Source organism: Acomys russatus, chromosome 29, assembly GCF_903995435.1.
Source record: "Acomys russatus chromosome 29, mAcoRus1.1, whole genome shotgun sequence".
Classification (NCBI taxonomy): Eukaryota; Metazoa; Chordata; class Mammalia; order Rodentia; family Muridae; genus Acomys; species Acomys russatus.
Window position 1 is genome coordinate 27588681 of NC_067165.1, and position 21658 is coordinate 27610338.

At 53.7% G+C, this 21658-nt stretch overlaps 2 protein-coding genes across 2 annotated transcripts; one reads left to right on the forward strand and one right to left on the reverse strand.

The window, feature by feature from the left end:
- The first annotated feature begins 2798 nt into the window (after positions 1 to 2798).
- Positions 2799 to 10199, forward strand: Tent5b (terminal nucleotidyltransferase 5B). The gene is made up of 2 exons (XM_051171774.1): positions 2799 to 3219; positions 8547 to 10199. The coding sequence occupies exons 1-2, from the start codon at positions 2956 to 2958 to the stop codon at positions 9564 to 9566; spliced, it is 1284 nt and encodes a 427-aa protein (XP_051027731.1). The 5' UTR covers positions 2799 to 2955; the 3' UTR covers positions 9567 to 10199.
- Positions 10200 to 14019: 3820 nt separating this feature from the next.
- Positions 14020 to 20985, reverse strand: Trnp1 (TMF1 regulated nuclear protein 1). The gene is made up of 2 exons (XM_051171871.1): positions 20152 to 20985; positions 14020 to 14153 (listed from the first exon to the last, which is right to left on the reverse strand). Exon 1 carries the CDS (start codon positions 20976 to 20978, stop codon positions 20301 to 20303), a length of 678 nt encoding a protein of 225 aa, XP_051027828.1. The 5' UTR covers positions 20979 to 20985; the 3' UTR covers positions 14020 to 14153; positions 20152 to 20300.
- Positions 20986 to 21658: the final 673 nt, after the last annotated feature.

Here is a 21658-nt window from a genome sequence, read left to right on the forward strand (position 1 = left end):
CCTGCCACTGAACGGTTTTCAGCCTAGCTGACCCACCTGGGAGAAATTCCTCCTACTTTCCTATACCCTACTTCCTCCATTTAGAAATTGAGAAGAGGAAGACAGTGATTGCCAACAGCCCTCTTAGCGGGAGCCTTTAGGCTTCTAGGAGTGTGTAGCTTGCTATCTCTCTACATGCCCTGGCTATTCAGAGACAAAGACAGCGTAGATCGGGCAGAGAGTCACCGTGCCAAGAAGCTGCCCTGGTCAACCATCTAAGGTCTCTTCTTTCCCTTTCAGTTGTTCTTCTTGTGGCTCCATGTTAGTTTCCTCTTAGCATACGGTCTGAAATGTCTTGCTTACTTCACCGTTGTCTATGTACAGTCGAAAGTTCTAGAAGGACAAGGACCTTGCCTGTCCGATCTCTCGTTCTCAGTACCTGGTACCTAATAGATTCCCTGTGTACCTATGTTGACTGAAGAATGAAGAGATGGATGGGTGGGTGTTGTGGGTGGTGCCAGGGCTGGGCCAAGCATGACCCTGTGACCTGTACCAACTTCTAAGAGGAGGGGTTGAAAATAGAGTCAGGAGGCCTGAACTCAAGCCCTTATACTGCCAATTAGTGGTTGTATGACTTTGAGAGTATCACTTGACCTCTGGAGCCTTTGTTTCTTCATCTGCATATCTAGAAAAATTATCTCACCTGCCGAGGCATATTTTCAGAAATTAATTGTCCGTATGTAACATGATTTGGTGCCAACTAGAGGTTTCCTTCCCTGCCCATCCCCCCTCCCCCCCTTCCACTGGGGGATGAAGAGAGTAGCAGGGCTGTGGTGTAGCTTTGGGGTGGTTTGTTTGTTTGTTTGTTTGTTTTGTTTTGTTTTTTGGTGCTCAGGGATTAGAGCGAGGTTTTTGCAAACACTAGGCAAGCGTTCTGAGCCTCTGAACCAAATCCATACACAGGAGACTGTCATGGCTGGACTCAGTAACCTCAGGGATCTTGGTAGGTCTAGGGTTCAGGGACAACGAAGCTAAAGGAGATGTCATCTGTATTTTCCCCTTTTGTGGCACCAGAGGTTGAAGCCTGCGTCTCCAGCACACTGGGCAGGCAATTGGTCACCGCACTACATCCCCTTCCTCCTCCCCCTCCTCCTCCTCCCCCTCTTCCTCTTCCTCGTTTGAAGACAGGGTCTCACTATGTAGCCCTGGCTGACTCAGAATTGAACATGTAGATAACTTTGACCTTCTGATCCTCCTGCCCCCACTGCTGGGATGCTGGGTTTACATGCCTGGTTTATATAGTTCAGGGATCAAATGTAGGCCTTTATACATGCTAGGCAAGACCTCCACCAGTCCAGCCGTATTCTCATCCCTTTATCTGTTTTGTGTCCTTCAAAAAAGTATATACAACATAGCTGGGTGTGGTGTCACACACCTTTGATCACAGCACTAAGGAGGCAGAGGCAGGTGGTGAGTTTGAGGCCAGCCTGGTCTACAAAGTGAGTCCAGGACAGCTAGGGCCACACGGAGAAACCTTGTCTCAAAAAAACAAACAAACCAAACAACAACAACAAAAAAAAGTGTATATAACAAAACTAGTGGCCTGTCAAAATTGCTGGGGGAGTAAAGAAACTTTTCACCAAGGCTGAGAACCTAAATTTAATCCCTGGATATTCCTCACCACCACACACACACACACATGCAATAAATGAACGTAACGAAGGGTGGTATAAGCCTTTAATTCCAGAACTTGGAAGTCAGGCTCACAGATCTCTGAGTTGAATGCTAGCCAGCCTGATCTGCATAGTGAGGTAGCTAATGAGATCTTGTCTCCAAAACATAAAATAAAATATAAATAAATAAAAGAATAAGTAAATGTAAAAAAAAAAAAAAAAAAGTTAAAATACCAAGCATCTTCAGTGGGGAAAATAAACAGGCCTTGCTCAAGCTCACCTGGCCAGGAGAGGCCAGGGCGTTTAGAAAGAAGAAATGAATGTTCTGGTCCCAGGCAGGCCAAGCTGTGTCCTCTCAGACTTGGGGCGTAGTAGCTGCTTCTAAGTCCTGGTTCCTCCTTCAATCTTACCCTGCCTTATTTGATATATTAGGAGAATGACAAGAAAAAACACTGCAGTGATGAACAGTGACTGGATTTCAAGTCGTCTTCTTCCTCATGGCACATATATTTAAAATCTGAAATTGGGGGGGGGGGGATTCAAAAGTAGCAATGAACCTCGGCCTCTATGATCTGGAGGAGAGGGGGAGGGGCAATATATCCATCAGAAAAACCTTGGGTCTACCCAGACGGAGAGGAGAGAGGGTGCTGCATAGGGTTTTACACCTCCATCAGGACCATAACAGCACTAACACGCTATGTGATGATGGATAATAACGCCCTGTCTCTGAGCAGGATTCACCTCACCTAACATCGACTCTGTATGGTTCGAAGCTCCAATCAAGGGAATAAATTAGAAAGCAGCCGCCTCCTGAGACACTGCCAACATTACTCTGTAGAGACCTCCCTCCCTTCTGCCGCTGGAGGGCGCTGTCCGACAGGCTGGGGCCAATCACAAGCGACAGAAGTTCTTTAAAGACCAAAGGAGGGAATTCAGCCGGGGAGAGGGGGCGGGGAAGGGGCGTGTCTTTCAACCAATCAGAAACCCCTGGGAGCCAGCGATTCCTTTGCAAAACTGTTTGCCAATGGCAGGGGGAGGGACGAGAGGCGGGGCAGCTCTCGCTGTGTGACAGCTGTGCCGACCAATGGGCGTGCGGCCCGCGGCCTATAAGTGTCAGCTGGCCCCCATCCACCTGGCTCTAAGGTCTGTTAGTCCTCGCTGCCTTCGGAGGTGTTCCCTGGGTTTCCCTCGCCGCCGCCGGGTCCCCCCGCACCCCGCCTTGGCCCGTGCGCAGCCACTCTCCCTGCCCTCCTCGCCTTCACCATTCCCGGGTTTCTGCCGTCGGGGCGCCGGGGTCGGGCGAATGATGCCGTCGGAGAGTGGAGCTGAGAGCCCGGAGCAGCCAGCTGCGCAGGTGGGGACGGATGCTGCCTCGACAGTGGCCACGGCTGGGGCGGCCGGCGGCGGCTCGGACCCGGAGGCGTCCTCCGCCGGCCTGGGACGTCACCAGAGCCGGCTGAGCTGGCCACAGGTGAAGCGGCTGGACGCGCTGCTGAAAGAGCCAATCCCTATTCACGGGCGAGGCAACTTCCCCACGTTGAGCGTGCAACCCCAACAGATCGTGCAGGTGAGGGGGCGCTGACAGGGTCGAGGGGCGGTCCGCCGGGAGCCTGCGATTGGTCAGGTTTCTAAAGGAACTGGAACCCGGGCTACCAACTTGGCTCTTTGTGCACACTGCTGAGCTTGCCTGTTCACCATACTGGGGAGCCCTTATTCCCTGGGAACTACTCACCAAGACTCTGGCTGGGCGGCGGGGTGGAGAGATGAGAGAGGCACCAGATGGGGGAATGCCCTGGCAGCTTCCAATGAGGAATGTTTATGCTTGGTTACAAAATAGCTTTCTCCCTCTACTCCACTGCCTTGCACCTCCTGCACCCTGAGGTTTCTAGGGACACTCTGCCCTTTTGTGTCCCAGAAGCCCTTGGCTCAAGAAACCTTGGCTAGGCGAAACAGCCCAGAAATCCTTGGGAAGACTTTCTGCCTCCCACGTGTTGTGGCCAGACCCGGAGACCCCAACCCCTGAAGATAGCATCAAATTTCCGTTTTGGGTGTTCCTCCTCCCTTAAGACTGGTGATGAAGGCCAGTCTAAGGGTTAGACCCCAAAGCACCATCTCTCTCCGGAATCAGATTCTGGCAGCTGCTTCCTCCATAGAACCCCAGCTCTTCCTTTTCCCTAAGCCTGTGTGACCACAAACTTGCTCTTTCCGGTTATAGCCTCAGCACTTAGGTATTCTGAAATACCAGAAGGTGCCCATTCTCACCTGCCCCCCCCCCTTCTAGCTGAGGCCTTCGGTGGGAGGGGGGGCTACCCCAGGCTACCCAGTAAGGTGGAAGTCAAGCTCAGGGAATCCTTAATGCTCCCCAGGAGCAGATGGTTTACGTTCAAGAGTTTCCCGTCCCTCCCCAGGCTCCCAAGCTTGACACCTAGAGCTTAGGGGAGTCCCCAGATAATGGAAACCAGAAAAACCGAGTGATGGAGCCAGGCGTGGTGGCGCATGCCTTTAATCCCAGCACTCGGGAGGCAGAGGCAGGCGGATCGCTGTGAGTTCGAGGCCAGCCTGGTCTACAAAGTGAGTCCAGGACAGCCAAGGCTACACAGAGAAACCCTGTCTCGAAAAAACCAAAAAGAAAAAAGAAAAAAAAAAGAAAAAGAAAAGCCGAGTGATGGTTCCTGTGTGTTACTGCCAATCATGGGCACTTACACGCAAGGCGCGTAAACTGGACATGGTCCCTGCTCCGATAGCCTCCAACAGAGAGGGAGGGTGGCTGCTGGCCGCCCATAGTCTTAACCTCCCTTCCTAGGAGCAAGGAATGAGAAGGAGGGGGCGGGGACAGATTCTCCTGGGCTGACTCACTGGCTGTCCCAGTGTGGCTGGCTGAGGCATTCCTCGCTTTCCCGCTGCCCTCCGGATTATTAAGAAGCCAGCTTTAGCCTGTTTTGTTTTGAGATAGGGGCTTCCTGTGTTTTGTCCGCGCTCCTCTCAAACTTGTGGGCTCAAATGACCCTCCTGCCCCTGGCTTCCTGAGTAGCCAGGGGGTTACAGGTATATCTCACCACTATGCTAGCTTTCCTGCAATATAGTAAATCCAGGCATAGATGGAAGGAAAGAGGGTGCCCAGCGTGATTATGCCTCCCTGCAGGGACAAGTGTCTACACGGACACTAAGAGCACAAATATGACCTCTGTCTCCCAGTCATGTGAGGGCAGAGTGAGTCAGTGGGAGCCAATTTCACGGCATGGTCCTCCTAAACTGGGGGCACAGTCATCCCAGACCAGGAAGCTGTTGGCTGTGGAGTGGAGGGATGGCAGAGACCTGGGGGGGGGACTACACTGAGAAGTCAGGCTTCGGGGTTCGTTTTTAACCCCCACCCCACCCCCGTGGGCTTAGTGGGCCTCCTCTATCTGTTCAACAGGAGTGGATTTGACTACTTGGCAATATCCCGACTGCCTATGCTGCCAGTCTGTCTCCTGGTGGGGTCCCCCAGCTAGCAGCTTTGAAGCTGTGGAGATATGAAGGATGGCGGTGGGGAGCGGGAGGGGGCCTTCTGCCTCTACGCTCAGCCAGGTCTCCTCCTCCATGGCAACAGAGAAATACATCCTTGTTTGTTGTGCCCGCATTCTTACTGGAACACCCTCCAATATAGCCCTGGAGACCAGGTTTAGTTGAAGCTTAGCCAGTTACTGATTTTGTGCCCTTGAACGAGCGATTTGCTTTCTCTGGGCTCAGAGAATTGAACTGAACAATCTGACCTCCCCAGCTGCAGCCAGAGGGCTGGCTCCTGCAAGCTTTGCAAGTCTTCTTCAGTCTTCCTGACGGAGGTCTCAGCAGAGCAGCCTTGGACCGAGCAGTTTGGGGAATTGAGCGCCTCACCCGGGAGAAAGGAAGTGAGGCGACAGTCACTGCCCCCCACCCCCAGGCTGGCAAGTCTGATTTGGGAGACTGCAAACTGCCCTGCAGTGCTTGGGTGTGGCAGTATCTGGTGGCCACCTGTCAAACTGGCTATAGTCACACCTAGGAAAGAGACAACAACCAATGGTTGGCTGACAAAACTGGCCCCATGGCCCTGACGCAGGGGATTTAATGAGGGGATTGCTACCTGCTTACCAGGCCAGATGCCATGCCCTGGGGTGGGCATCCACTGGGGAGCAGGAGTTGGCACTAAGGCCCAGTCAGCTCATCTGGAACCCGGGGTTGGGGATGGGCTTTTCTTACTGGCTACCTGGGGACAGTTGCCAAGGTGTGCAACGAAAGAGCCATATGATGGCCGCAGTAACTTCCCACCCCACCTTCCCACCACCAACCTCAGTGATTTGAGGTTCATTTTCACTTTGGAAAAAAAAAAAAGTGTGCCGTTGCACCTGTGTTTCCATCTCTTTGTGTGTGTGTGTTTCCATCTCTTAGGAAATGGAGGTGTAGGACATTAGAAGTTCAAAGTCAGCCTCAACTACTTTGAGGCCAACTTGGGCTACTGAGACTCTGTCTCTAAAAAAAAATAATAATAAAATTATGTAAGATAGATGATAGGTAGGTAGGTAGGAGTAGAGAAATTGGTTTTTAATTTTGACACACAGTCTTGCTGTATCTCAGGTTGGTTTCTAACTCTTCAGTAATCCTCCTGCCTCAGCCTCCCAAGTGCTAGGATTACAGGCAATCTTCACCATGCCCAGCTGAAGTTTTGAAAGGGTGGGGGGATTAGAACCCCAAGTGCGTAGTCTGCTGCTTCTGAAACCTGGGCCTGAGCGTGCTGGGGGTGGGGGGTAGACGAGGCTGGAAGCGGGGAGAGGGGTTGGCTGTGGAGAGTGAGTTCACTCAGCAGTGAAAGAAAAGGGCAGGTTTGGAATCAGCCATAGCTGGGATGGATCTTCAAGTTTCCCTGTTTGAAACATGGAGATCACACAGACATGGCCCTGTAGGCTCTCCTTTGGCTGACAGGTTACTTCTGCTAGCATTTGATGCTGGGAATGGAGTCCGCGTCTCCTCCCCTCCCCCAACCCCCCAACCCCCCCCCCCATCGATTCTGCTCAGGGCCTGTGTCTGGTGCTTACTAAATACCTAACAACCTCGCTACTCCTCCCTTTCCCACCCTTGTGCTGAAGGCTCCCGGTGGCCCAGTCCTTTCTTTCCCACCCCCATTACCATGACAACTCCTTCCGGAAGTCTTCCTGGAGGGAGCCGCCCGCCTCGGATTGCCTCCTCAGCGTTTAAGATGCGTTCTTCTTTACAGTAATTCCCTGGGGAACAACCTGCCCCAGAGCCCCGCGCTGACTTGGCACTGAGGTGGGGTTGCAGAGTCACTAAGGGCAGGAATGCTGCCTGGTCACTTTCAGGACTGTGTGTGAAGGGCTTGGGGTTGCTGAGAAACCTAATGTCTGTATTCACCCCTGCCCCAGCTTCACTCTTCTCCCATGGGCGCTGATGCCCAGGGGTCTAGGTAAGAGCCAAGTTCCAGAAGACCTACATGTCCCTGTTGTGTCCCCATGCCATCAGCCCTGTGGCTCCAGGTGGGGTCCTCCATATCCTCCTGCCTCAGCTTTCTAAGTGGCTGGGGATTACAGCTTGGATCTGGAAAGTTCCTGTAGTATTTTGCTTCCCAGGTTCTTTGTGAGGGTGGGAAGAGATGTGTGAGTCATAGTCGAACGGCAGGAGAGAAGGCCCCCCAGGTAAGAGTTCTGGCTTGTTTCCAGAACCCGCATGACATCCCATAACCCCTCTATTCCAAGAGATCTGAAGACCCTTTCTGGCCTCCAATGGGTGGTGCACCTGTGTACATGCAGGCAACACACACACATACACACACACATACACACAATATAAAAATAAATCTTTTAAAATTTGAAAAATTTGGGGCTGGAGAGATGGCTCAGAGGTTAAGAGCACTGGCTGCTCCTCCAGAGGTCCTGAGTTCAATGCCCAGCACCCACATGGTGTCTCACAACCATCTATATGGAGATCTGGTGCCAGCTTCGGGTGTGTAGGCATACATGTAGGCAGAACCCTGGACATGTAAATAATAAATGGTTTTTTGTTTTTTGTTTTTTTTGAAAATTTTAAGATGGCGGCACAGGCCCTTAATCCCAGCACTCGGCAGGCAGATCACTTGAGTTTGAAGCCAGCCTGATTTACAGAGCAAGTTCCAGGGCAGCCAGAGTTACACGTATAAACCCTGTCTCAAACAAAACAAAACAACTCAAAAAATTAAAAAGAGCATACGTGGACTTGAAAATCTAGCCAACTTGGGCTCTGGTCTTAGCCTAAGTAACCTATGGCCTTGGGAGCGTTTCTTTGCACCTCTGTACCTCCCGTCTTCCATCTGTCCACTGGAACAGTCGTCTTCAAAAGGGATTATCACGGAAGTTAATGCGTGAAGGGATAAGGGCTACTAACCAGGCTGCCCCCCCCCCAAGCTGGTTAAACACAGTGTTTGATGCCAGGTGTTTGACTTGCAGCGGTAGGAAGGTCGGAAAGCACAGTGGAAAGACCAAGGCTCTGAGCCAAATGCCCAGCTCCGTATTTACCAGCTGTGTGACTCTGGGCAGCTCTCAGGCTGCTCCGTGCCTCTATTTCCCAACCTGTGAAGCAGGAATAAACCTTGCCTCATCAGGCTAATTATAAAGATTAAGTGAGGTTGTGTGTTAGTAAGTCCTCAGCTTGCCTTTGTCACTTTATTGCTCTTCTGAGTCACTCCCGTTTAACTGGGCCCTTCTCCGGGTCAGGGTTGGCAAATCTAATGGAGGCTCTGTAAGTTACAAGGTTTCTCGAAGACACAGAAGCTGGTAAGAGGTCATCAGTGACAATGGTGGGTGGCAAGATGGTTAATCCTGGAAGGTTTTGGTGCTGACCTAAGGGGGCCCCCGGCACCTGACACCCCACCCCCACCCCTCTCCCTCGCAGGTGGTCCGCAGCAGCCTCGAGGAACAGGGATTGCATGTACACAGTGTGCGGCTGCACGGCTCAGCTGCCAGCCACGTGCTGCACCCCGAGAGTGGCCTCGGCTACAAGGACCTGGACCTGGTGTTCCAGGTGGACCTGCCGAGTGAGGCGTTCTTCCAGCTGACCAAGGCAGTGGTCCTGGCTTGCCTGCTGGACTTCCTGCCAGCGGGTGTGAGCCGGGCCAAGATTACGCCGCTGACACTCAAGGAGGCCTACGTGCAGAAGCTGGTGAAAGTGTGCACGGACCTCGACCGTTGGAGCCTCATCTCGCTATCCAACAAGAGCGGTAAGAACGTGGAACTCAAGTTCGTGGACTCCGTGAGGCGCCAGTTCGAATTCAGCATCGACTCCTTTCAGATCGTCCTGGATTCCCTGCTCCTCTTCGGCCAGTGCTCGGCCACACCAATGTCAGAGGCCTTCCACCCAACCGTGACAGGCGAGAGCCTTTATGGGGACTTCGCTGAGGCCTTGGAGCACCTGCAGCACCGCGTCATTGCCACCCGCAGCCCCGAGGAGATCCGGGGCGGTGGCCTCCTCAAATACTGCCACCTCCTGGTTCGGGGTTTCCGGCCAAGGCCCAGCACCGACGTTCGCGCCCTACAGCGATACATGTGTTCCCGTTTCTTCATCGATTTCCCGGACCTGGTGGAGCAGAGGCGCATCCTGGAGCGCTACCTGGAGGCTCACTTTGGTGGAGCAGAGGCAGCCCGCCGGTACGCTTGCCTTGTGACACTACATCAGGTGGTCAACGAAAGCACCGTGTGCCTCATGAACCATGAGCGCCGCCAGACACTAGACCTTATCACCATGCTGGCTCTCCAGGCACTAGCTGAGCAGGGCCCCGCCGCTGCCGCTGCCCTGGCCTGGCGACGTCCGGGCTCAGATGGGGTTGTACCAGCCACTGTTAATTACTACGTGACCCCCATGCAGCCTCTGCTGCCCCGGGCTCACTCCTATCCCACCTGGCTGCCTTGCAACTGACTCTGATCCTGGCCAGAAGGGAATGAGTCTCATGGGGGTGGGGTGGGGTGAGCAGGTACGCGTGGAGGATGTGACCAGGCACAGGCCGCCTGTGCCAGCTGGCCCGGCACAGTAGGGTTGGGCCTTTGAACAGACCAGACTTTCCTGCACGAGGCTCCCTATGGGCTTTAAAGCCTAGTCGGGGTTTTGAACAGAAGGCCCATTTGGTCATCACACCACACTCTTGAGCCTGTATGACTGTGGGGACACAGAGGCTGCTTATCATGAAGACACAGAGTCCCCTTGGGTGGTAGCAACAAGTTGGGTTGATTTCCATAGCCTAGAAGGGGTGAGCCCACAGGGATCAGGAAGCCTCTGCACTGGCTAAAATATACTATGTAACAGGGCTACTTACTTGGGAAGGGGGGTTCAGCTGAGTGACTCACAGAGCCTGCTGGTCCAACCTCGCTGATCATTAGCAACAGGTAAACTAAGGCACAGGGCAGCTTCCTGGATTTTCGGAGGGATGGGAATTCAGTCTCCAGAAATCTGTGTCCTTGCCCTGAGCTGTGAGGACTTGTTGTGGGCTGAGGTAGACAGTGGACAGTTTCCAAATAGCCAGAATAGGATGACAAGCCATGCACTTCCCCATGCGTCACCCTTCTCCCTTCCCTCGTGCCTCCCCGGTGTCCTGCTGTCTGGGCACTTGTGTTGGAGGTTGCCAGGTGGAAAGCTGCCACAATCAAGCCGTCTACACCCACCCAACTTGCTTGGTTATAGGACTTCCACATAACAGGAGGGTGGCATACCCCATCTCTTTTCCCATTCCTCTGGATTTGTTGCTATTCTGCACTCTTCCACAATAAAGCTTGCCTACACTGAGCATAACTATATCTTTCTCCTGGGAAGGGTTCTCTGTGGCATAGGGCTGGCTGGCACTGTCTCCCCAGCTGAGTTTGACTTGCATTGTGGGAGGGGCCAAGGAGTGGCTGTGGAGTCTCTCCTGTACACAACTTGACAAGTATGAACCGTAGCTGGTCCTTTATGTCTTAGCAAGTCGAGACAAGGTTTCTCTGTGTAGTCCTGGCTGTCCTGGACTTGCTTTGAAGACCAGGCTGGCCTTGAACTCACAGTGATCCGCCTGCCTCTGCCTCCTGAGTGCTGGGATTAAAGGCGAGCGCCACCACGCACGACTCGAGATCTGCCCACTTCATCTCCCCAGGAAGCAAGCAGGGTGAATCTGGAACGAAAGACAGCTGAGGCAGAGGGACCTGGAGGGTCTCCCTAACAAGTGGACCTGGGCATGCTCTGGGTTACTGTAAACAGGTCCCTCGGAGAGGGGCTGGGTCTCTCTGAAGCCAGATGAGGCCAGCTAAGTGGTCCAGGAGTGCAACTTCTGGGGACCTGGTCCCCAGGGCATTGGCCACTCACCTCTGGACGCTGCCCACTGTTTACCCTGCCTCTTTGATCTGGGGATTGCAAAGCCTTTAACACATCCAGCCTCATTAGGCTCCTCTGAAGTGGTGACTCTGTGGGTTCCGGCCAGGGTGGGAAAAAAAATCATGTAGCCCAGGAGGCCTCAGGTCATCAGAGGGAATCCTCACCTGCTCTGTGGGGCTTGGTTAGCTGCCTTGGGCCCTTCCACTTGTGGTCTGAATGGATGGGAAGGCGGCTGAGGGGGCCTTTTCTATCCTAGCCAGCTGCGGCCACCTACCTAAGGTTCTTGCAGAGACATGGCTTGTCCTACCTTGTGATTTGGCCATGCCAGCCTACATGTGAGCCTGGGATAGATAGTGCAGCTGAGATTTCACCCAGATGTGCTTGGCTCAAGAGACAAGAAAGACCCAAAAGTCCCTGTCTTTGTTCCTTAAGCACCGTTTTGAGCCCACCATGTTATGGTTCTGGATTTTAGGCTCTCTACCCTTGTGACAGTTACACCCTACTAAGGTAGATACACAGTGTGGTTGGTCCTTGATGGTCACTGATGCATAAAAACATATGTAACAAGGGACTTAACACAAGGTGCCCCTCATTGAAAGATGGTATTCAATGACCAACGACTTGAAGGTTCTGGGAAGTGAACCATGTTGCTGTCTGGAGAAAGTGTTCTGGGGCCAAGGGAACTTGTCTGTGAATGCACACGTGCCCTGGCAGACATGTCCGAAGGAGGGCACGTGCGCCTGAGGATGTCTGGCCAGCCCTGTGTGGGTGTGAGTGCTCTCTTCGAGCTGCTATTTACACATGCATGGGTGTGAGGAGGTGGGGGAGGGGCAAAGTTCACAGCAAGAGCCATCTAGCTTGATTTCTTCAGCCACGCTCAGGTATACCCTGACAGCATTTCCCGTTTCACCCCCAGAGAATAGTTTTGTTTGTTTTACACGTTAAAAACAGAGGGCCAAAGTGGTCAAAGGCAGACTTAGAGACATGCCATTCCACCTCTGCAGTGTAATTCCACATGAATGACCGTGACAGCCTGTCTCCTGTGCATATGTGGCAAGGCTCGGGCTATTTTCTGTATGACTGCAGAGTGTAGTAATGTGCCAAGACATACATTTTCTGATGTATCTATGCCAATAGTCATGGCTTGGGGTGACTGTCTGGGACCTGTTGTGGCAACAACACACCCGGGAGCCCGTGGGTGTGGTACACTTTTTTCCGGGTGTGAGAAAAACAATCTGTGCAGGACATTGTTTGGCGGACCATCCCTGGCACCACCTGGCATGCGCCATGTAGGCATCAGGAATTCGGGATCAGCCAGAGGGACAGCCCTGTCCTTCCAACGGCTGTGGCAGCAACAACCCACCTGCCCTTCCTACCCACCAGTCTGCAAGGCAGAGGGCCAAAGCCAGTAGGCTTGAAGGCAAGCATCTTCCCCCCCACCCCCCACCCAGGCAGGTACATGGCACATGGCATGCTGTCCCCTCTGGACTCAATGTCCACCCTTTTGCTCAGGGCCCTGGGGAGGCTGCCGGATGTCATCAATGGCTCCCTTGTTCCCCAGTTTCCTGCTGTTCGTGACTAGGTGAGCCTGAGAGGACAGGGTGTTTACTGTCATTGCTCCCTCCCTCCCAGGTTGTCATGGTTCACACCCCTCCAGCAATGGCAGCAGCCCTTTAATGCTTGCCTCTCTGCGGGGCCCAACAGTGGGGAGATTATTCTCATGAGCTGTCTCTGGAAACCAGGGCCTTCCTCATTCTAGGCAGATACCTTACAACTGAACTTACAGCTTCGGTATTTTTTGTTGTTGTTGTTTGTTTTTGTTTTTTTGAGACAGGGTCTCCCTGTGTAGCCCAGGCTAGCTTTGAATTCTCCCATCTCTCTACCCTCAGCCTCCTGAGTGCTGGGATTACAGCTATGTGCCACCAGGCCTGGCTCTCCTTTATTAGAGTCTTATGCATATGTCACACCTTTAGAAAGAGCCCCTTAGGAAAACAAAAACAAACAGAAAACAGCTGGGCACAGTGCTACACACTTTAATCCCAGCACGCAGGGAGGCAGAGGTAGGCAGATCACTGTGAGTTTGAGGCCAGCCTGGTCTACAAAGCAAGTCCAGAACAGCCAAGGCTACACAGAGAAACCCTGTCTCAAAAAAAAAAAAAAAAAAACAAAACCCAAGGGGTGGAGGAATTCTTCCCAGTTTCAATGCACCAGTCTCCCAGGGAACCCCAAAGGGCAGGCTGTTGCCAAGCCACAGCATCCCAGCCTCTGCAGCTGTCAGTGTCTCACAGGCATCTGTCTCTGAGCTTCTTCATCACACCCTTGGTAACAAACTTCCTGAGGGTCAGCTCTGAGCCAAGTCAAGGGAAAAAGCAGTCTGTAAGCCAGTCCCCAGGCTCAGACTGCAAAACCAACAGAAGCCTCCCAGGGAACTGTCAACTGAAAGAGTACACTAGCAACAAGAACCTCAACACCACACGCCTCAGCCTCATGGAACAGATTTATTCTTCCTGTGTGTATACAGTCGGGGACTGAGTTGCTATATAGCCACTTAACAGAAGCCTACAGGTTCTGGGTGGTGTGTGAGTGCATGTGCCTCCTCCCCTCTATCAGGGTACATGAAGAAGTCGATTTCCTTTGTGCATTTAAGTTGGCTTTGGATGTGGGATGCTGCCACCACCTCATCCTGAGAAAGAGGTGTCCCCCTAGGAGGCAGCAGCTGATTGTCTGCAAAGAGCTACAGGTATGTCCTCACCCACATGGGGAGGACAGGGACAGTGGGTGAGGGAAAATGGGGGTAGGGTGGGGGGCGGTGGTTTCCTACAGCAGTGATGGGCCTCCAGTAGGGCCTCTTGGAGCTGTTGGACCGAGGGGCATTGACGGGGCTCCAGCTACACGACATTTATCACACTCACAATGTCTGCTGCGGTCTCGGCTAACTGGATAGCATACTAGGTCTCTGTGTAAGCAAAGAACTGAAAATGCAGTGTACGGACAGCAATCCAAAGTATAGCAGGTTCCCAGGACCCAGTCAGTCCCTTGCCACTGGAAGGGCTCCTGAGAGGAGGCGGCAGAGCCTGGGTACAGTCAGTCCTGGAAGTCTTCCTGAAGGCGGTGTCCCGAGAAGCGGAATGCAGAAGTCCAGACCCATAAAGTGGAGGCTCTGAGGAGCTGGAAGAGCAATGCCAAGAGCCTTAATTACCTTCTCCGGAAGCTGCCCCGCCCCACCCGGAGCCTTCGCAGCACTTGGGAAGGACTGTGGCTGGAGGCAGGGCAGGAGAGTTAGCTATGGAAAGGGGCTCGGAGGAAGCAGAGGTTCCCTTGGGTCTTTTGCCCTTGGCTGGGATCCCCACTAGTCTGAGCAGCTGGAATGGAATGTTCTGGTAGCGAGGAGCCTGCCCCTCCGCCACTTCTCCCCTTATGGAGCTCTCCAGGGCTGTGCCAGGGATCCCTGATATGGTCATGCTCCAGAGCCGCTCCTCTCAGCCTTCCTAGCGCTGAGACCCTTTAATACAGTTCCTGGAGCTGTGGTGACCCTCCCAACCCCCCCCCACTCCATAAAATTATGTTGTTGCTACTTCAAAACTAATTTTGCTACCATTATGAATCATAATGTAAGCATCTGATATGCAGAATATGATATGGCACTCCTAAGGGGTCGGGACCCACAGGCTGAGAACTGCTGCTCTGAAGAATCGAAGGGTTTGCACTGTTCCTCTCTCTGATGGTGTGGCCTTTGATTCTCTTCCGTCCTAGGCTTAGTGCTCCCATCACCCACAGAGGCCCACTAGGAAGCACTCAGTAGGACCTACTACTTCTTCCTTTTTTTCTTTTTCTTTCCTTTTTTTTTTTTTTAAGATGGGGTTTCTCTGTGTAGCCTTGGCTGTCCAGGACTTTGTAGACCAGGCTGGTCTCAGACTCACAGCAATCGATCCACTCCCGGGATTAAAGGTGTGTGCCATCGTATCCGGCTCCTTTCTTTTCTTTTCTTTCTTTCTTTCTTTTTTTTTTTTTTTTTTTTTTTTTTTTTTTTTTTTTTTTTTTTTTTGGTTTGGTTTTTCAAGACAGGCTTTCTTTTTGTAGCCTTGGCTGACCTGGAACTTGCTCTTAAGACCACTCTGGCCTCAAACTCAGAAATCCACCTGCCTCTGCCTCCTGAGTGCTGGGATTAAAGGCGTGCACCTGCACCGCCGCCACCCTGCTGCATTAGGAAGTCTTATACCTGAAGTTAGCCCTTCTCTAGTGTCCTGACCTCCCTCAAAACTCAGGGGGTGTGGGGGGCTGGAGAGATGGCTCAGAGGTTAAGAACACTGCCTGCTCTTCCAGAGGTCCTGAGTTCAATTCCCAGCAACCACATAGTGGCTCACAGCCATCTGTAATGAGATCTGGTGCCCTCTTCTGGCCTGCAGCTGTACATACAGGCAGAGCACTGTATACAAATAAATAGATAAATTAAAAACAAAAACAAAAAACCTCAAGGGGTGGTGATGGCCCAGGAGTTAAGAACACTGGACACAGTGGCACAACGCCTTCCTTTAATCCTATCACTCAGGAGGCAGAGGCAGGCAGATCGGATTGCTGTGAGTTCTAGGCCAGCCTGATCTACAAAGGAAGTCCAGCACAGCCAAGGCTACACAGAGAAACCCTGTCTTGAAAAAGCAAAAAGAAAAAGAACACCTGCGCTCTTGTATAGAACCCAAGTTCAAAAAAAAAAAAAAAGAACCCAAGTTCAGTTCCCAACACCCACATCAAAAAGCCTTACTTGCGCGCGCGCGCGCGCGCACACACACACACACACACACACACACACACACACACACACTTTAAAACAAAAATAAGGTTTTTTTTTTTTAAGAAGGCTCAGTGGTGGTGGCACACCATCTTCAAATCTTCAGTCCCAGTGCCTCTTCTGCTGTCTGGGCTCTTCCCTCCCTTAGCACCAAACATTCCTGCCCAGGTCCACAGGGAGGGAAGACAGCCCTGCATGCAGCCCTGGTCATCTTTGGCCTACCCTTGCCATAAGCCAGGTATGTTGAGTCAGCTTGACTCACCCCCAGAACCCAGACAGCCTGGCAAGGGTGTGTCTAGTCCTGGGGGTGGGGGGCAGGTACGAGACACTGTCACCCCTCCAACATCTCATACCAACCCCTCCAGGACCTGACCCCTTAAAACCAAGAACCCAGAACCCCCCCCCCCCAAAGGATGCTGTCATTAGCCCATTAGCCCACTGAACTTTTTTTTTTTTTTTTAAACAGATGCTACATTTTTAAGGAAGCCATCTGGTCACCTTGGGCCCTCATTGGTAGACATGGAGTTGGGGTGGGGTGGGGGTAGGAAATGAGTAATAAGAGCCTTGCTTTGATGACTGTTTGAAAGAACATGAACATATAATGGGTGCTTAGCACGGGTGCCCAGTGTGAGGAAAATGGTTAATTTAGAGCCATGACTACGGGTTCTCTTCCCTTATCACTTCTGGCCAGGGTGTAGTCAGGGGAAAATGGGAGAAGAAATAGGCTGGGGGTTTCCTAGCTTTCTTAAATACTTCCTCCCTCCCTCCCTCCCCGGAGGCTCTCCTGCTGAGTGGGTCTCTAGGGTTCAAGCTGTCAGCACAGGACACTGCCCACTGCCTGAACAAGTCGCTTTAGCCTAATGCCTAGGAGGCCACCTTGGTCGTTAGGTGGTGGCAAGACCCGGTGCTGTCGTCAGCGGAACAAATCTGTGAATGCAGAGCTGCCCCAGCCAAGCCTTGTTCCAAGACGTCTCTGCTAGGTGATTCTCTCCCGCCCTTCTCCTAGAGTTGTGGTCATGGATGCACACCAGCCTACTCAAGCTGGAAGCCATAACTGGGCCCCGGGGACTGCCACCAATGTTTTTTCTGCACTCTTTTTGTTTGTTTGTTTGTTTTTGGTTTTTCAAGGCAGAGTTTCTCTATGTCGCCCTGGCTGTCCTGGAACTCACTCTGTAGAGCAGGCTGGCCTCGCGATTCACCTGCCTCTGCTTCCGGAGTGCTGGGATTAAAGGCGTGCATCACCGCCGTCCGGTTATTCCGAGGATTCTTATAGCCCAAAGGCAGAAATCCCCAGGACCACAGACAAGGATGAGAGAGGACTGGGCCACCCGGAACCGAATAGGTTCCAGGCCACACCCCTAACTCTCACGAAGCAGCTCCACACTGCCCTCTGGTGGTACCGCTAAGCTGCTGAGCCCAGCAAACAGAAAAGAGGGCTTGTCCTTTCTGAGCCCCCAGATTTACTGGTTGACATAATGTCCTTAGTGCACAGATCTTGCCCATCTGCAGGCTAGGGGCCACCAAGAGAGTTTTCACCCAAAGCAACACAGTGAGACCCTGGCTTTAGAAGAAGAAGAGGAGGAGGAAGGGGGACGGGGAGGAGGAGGGGGTTCAGGGAGTCCTGTGGGAAGAGTGTTTTCTGCTCAGGGGTAAAGTAATATTAGCTAAAATCTAAAACATAATTCCTAGGGGCTGCGGATGTAGCTCAGTTGCCAGACTGCTTGCACAGCATGCACCCGGCCCCGGGTCCAACACCAGCACTACATAAACACAGCGTGGTGGGCTGTGCAACTGAAACCCCATCACCTGGAAGGTGAAGGCAAGAGATGGGAAGCTCGCAGTTGGGATCACATAGGTAGTTCAGCAGCTAAAGGTGCCCGCCGCCAGGCCTGACCACCTGAACTCAATCTCTGGGACCCTCTTGATGAAAAAGAGAGTGGGTTCCTGCAAGTTTTCCTCTGCCCTCAACACATCACTGCGGCACATGCCTGCTCCACCACCACCCCCCACACGCAAATAATGAATGTTTAAAAAAAAATATTCAAGGTCATCCTCAGCTATCTATGGAGGTTAAGGCAAGCCTGTCTCAAAAGAATAAAATTTAAAAGTAATCTGAGGCCTAGCCGGGCGGTGGTGGCAAACGCTTTTAATCCCAGCACTTGGGAATCTCTGTGAGCTGGAGGCCAGCCTGGTCTACAGTAAGAGATCCAAGACAGCCAAAGCTAACACAGAGAAACTCTGTCTCTAAATAAATAAATAAATAAATAAATTAATTAATAAATAAATAAATCTGAGCTCCAATTACGTCCCCTGGGATGGTGTCACCCAGAGAAAGCTACCTGGAAGAGGTCCGGAAGGCAGGCCCTTAAAGCAGAGACCCACTGGTGCATTTTTCCACAGAGTAAGTGGAGACCTGTGTCTGATAGTAACCAGACCTGGGAACTCTACACAGGATGCTAGGAGGGCCAGCCATGGGGAGAAGGCTTAGTCGGATGAGAAGAGGTGGGCAGTGCACTAACTATCATCTGAGGCTCAGGTCACTGAATTCTCTGTGCCTTGTCCCAGACTTTTTTTTCCCCTTGTGGGGGGGGGGGCAGCATCCTTGCATCTGGCAGGGGGAGGAGGGGGCCAGAGCTGCCTGTACCCTCACTTCCCCACCCACCTTTCTCCAGCAAGTGTCATCTCTAACCCTTCATGCATGATCCGCCTCTGGATCAGGTCAAAGCTGATTACGATAAAACCCAGAGGGAATCTCTGTGCCATTAGCTAAAAGCTTCTTCAGATGAAGGCCCCATCCCTGCAAACCAGAAACCAGCAGTCCTGGCAGCAGCCCAGCACTGCAGCCAGAACTCCAGCTAAGTCACCTCCAGGAAATCCTGTGTTCTCTGGCCCTCAGGACTTGAAATAACCTCCCTTTCTGGAGAGGCCAGAACATGCCAGAGTCCCCCACAGACCCCTGGGCTGTGGTTTTCCCAGAAGCTCTGAGGTCTCCAGCTAAGAAGGCGTCAGGAAGGTCTTGTGAGAAGCCAGCAGTTAAGTGGAGGGAAGGCCTGATGGGGAGAGGGTCAGCTGAGGACCTCTGCCTATCAACCATATACCCGGCTCACTGGATCACAGTATTCCTGGAGCTCCAACACCCTCCCCCTCCTCTCCCCCCTCAAGCCTGACAGGAGGGACAATATTCAGAGATATGAGGAAACTGGCCCAGAGAGGGGACAGTATCGTTCTAAGTCACTGTAGACAGAGTTCAGAGGTCAGCTCTCCCTAACAGGGACAAGAATGAAAAGGAAGGTGACACACACAGGCCTGGGACCAAGCTCTCCTCTCCTCTCCCCCCCCCCCTGCCCCCGCATGTGACCTTGAAAAATCCCCTTTTCCAGTGTGTAAGATGAGGACTTTAATTAGCTCCTGGCCCCGAGCAGAGGCTACACCTGTCTCTGGGTGTGATGTAAACAGGTAATACATCCAACCATGACTGACTTACAGTGGGAAAGAGAACTCTACAACCCCCCCCCCCCAGTTAGCTTCCCCATAGCCCTACTGAGAGGCGGATATATCCACTTTTCAGTGATGGGCGAGGCTGCCGCCAGGCCACAAACTCCTGAGTGGAAACAGAGGAGCCGGGGCTTGAGGGGCATCTGGTCAGGAAGAAGCAGGTGACATTTCCAGTCTGGCCCCTTTAAGGCCCCCCCCCTTTGTAGAAGTTGGTGCCATGCCCGCCCCCTTGGGGCTGTTAAAGAGTGTCACCTGGCTCCATTCCTGGCAGAGCCATCTTAGAGATGCGTTGGGGAGGGCTGTTGGTTGAGCAGGTGACAAACAAGCCATTCTGGGTATCTCCACCAGGCTCCAAACACAGGTCACAAAACTGTTAGAAGCTGAGAGGCCAAAAGTATGACAGGGACAAACCTTCTAGCAATGGGAGACGGGGAGGGGCTGAGAGGTCATATAGCCCTGAGGCAGCCCTCCTTCCATCCCGGGACCTTATTATTCTTCCCTCCGAAAGAGAGGAAAGCTGGGCTGTGTAGAAAGCAGCAACTTGAAGGGTGGGGATTTATTTACAGTCCCAGGGGACCCAGGAAGAGACCACACAAGCGCAGGTGAGGGTGGCAGATGTGGCAATGTTGCAGCAGGCTTCCGTTGATTAAAGTTTGCCACCAAATCACTCCGGAAACCGGAACACTCTCCACTAGTTCAGTTCTATAAGGGGACTTGGCCATCTAACCCGCTATGAAGGAAGAAGCCACGGGGGGAGGGGACCAACAAAATAAACCGGACAGCTCGATGAGGGCCCCACAGATGCCAGACATGGAAGATCTCGGATACTGCACCCCTCGACACAGACACACACTGTACCCCAGAAAGCACCAGACAAAAGCGCACCTCAGTCTCATTTTCAGGGGCCCCTGGCCTCCCCGGCTGTCTCCGCGTAGATGACGCCCTCCATCTAGCCAGCAACTGGATCCGTCCGTCCGTACTTCCGCATCCAGGGGACCGCCTGTCTCGGGAGGCAAGGGGTCCCGGTGCTGGGGTCAGCGCTGGGGGGAGGCGGGGCCGCGGGGCGGGCTGCGACGAAACGGTGAGTCCGGCTCCGGGCCGTGGCCGCGCCGCAGCCGCCCGGCGCCCCAGGGCACGCAGCTCCCCAGGCCGAGCGCGGAGGCCAAAAGCGCGGGGGGACGACCCCGGCGGCCGCGGCGCGCACCCTTCTTGAGACGCGACCCGTGCGCCGCCAGGTAAAGCTCGGCCTGGGCCACGCCGCCGCTCAGGCGGCTCAGGCTCTCGGCGCGGTGCGCCAGGCGCAGCTCGGCAGCCAAAAAGACTCGGTGCAGCTGTAGCACCCGGCTCTCCAGCTCCGACACCAGGCGCCGGCGGCCCTCCACTTCCAGCAGTCGCCGCCGCGCTTCAGCCAGCTCCAGCGCGCGGCCCCCTGCCCCTGCCGCCGCGCCCGCGCCCCCGACCCCCGCCGGGCCAGCGCCCCCCGACCCCCCACTAGCACCCTGGCGCCAGCGCTGCAGCTCCTGCCCTTCGGCCGGTGTCTCGGCCGCCTCCGGCAACGGCGGTGACTGAGTGGGGGTCGGAGTGGAGGTTGGTGATGGGGGCGGGGGTTGGAGGGACGGCAGGGGCTCCCGGGGTGGCGGCGGGGGCGACCCCGGTTCTGCCGTCCCTTCCTGGGCCCCTGGGCCGCAGGCGCTGATGCGGCAGCCCGGCATCCCCCCTCCCCCGCCCCGCGACGGCCCCGGGCAGTAGGTGCGCGGGGAGGAGAGATGCTCGGCACGAGACTAGTGAGAGGCGGCCGCAGAGCCCACACCCAGGCCGCACGCGCCGCCCAGCAACTTATAACACATGGGGCGGAGCGCTGGGTAGCACAGCCAATCCCAGACTGGGATGTCTTCATCTGCCCTACCTCCCACCACCGAGCTAGTCCCCTAAGTGCTTCAGGTTCCCAGTCCTTCTCCCAGATTGGCCCTATTTGGGCATCATCCCAAATTCTGGGTGGATAAGTGGCAGTCGCTTACCTCCCCTAGACTCTTCTCAGTAAACTTCAAGGGTAATGCTTAAAAGTCATACATTTCAGTCTCCACCCAGAGGAGGGTTTTAGTTGGGCGTCACCCCCTCCCCCCGCCGCCCTCCGCTTTCCATCCCCGCCCGATGGCAGTGAGAGTCTAGTCTAGAATTTAGCGCTGCGGGTCGCATAGGTCACAAGATTTGCTGGGACATCCTCCCCCCCCCCCACCTCCCCTACACCATCTCTCTGGGGTTGTGGGGGTGGTTAAGCTAGTGGGACGACTGGCGTCCACCTGAGGACGGGCGAATGATTAGATTACTTGCATACCAAGAAGGCACTTGGCTTGCCAAGCAAACGCCACAGCCGCTGCTGCTGCATCCGCCA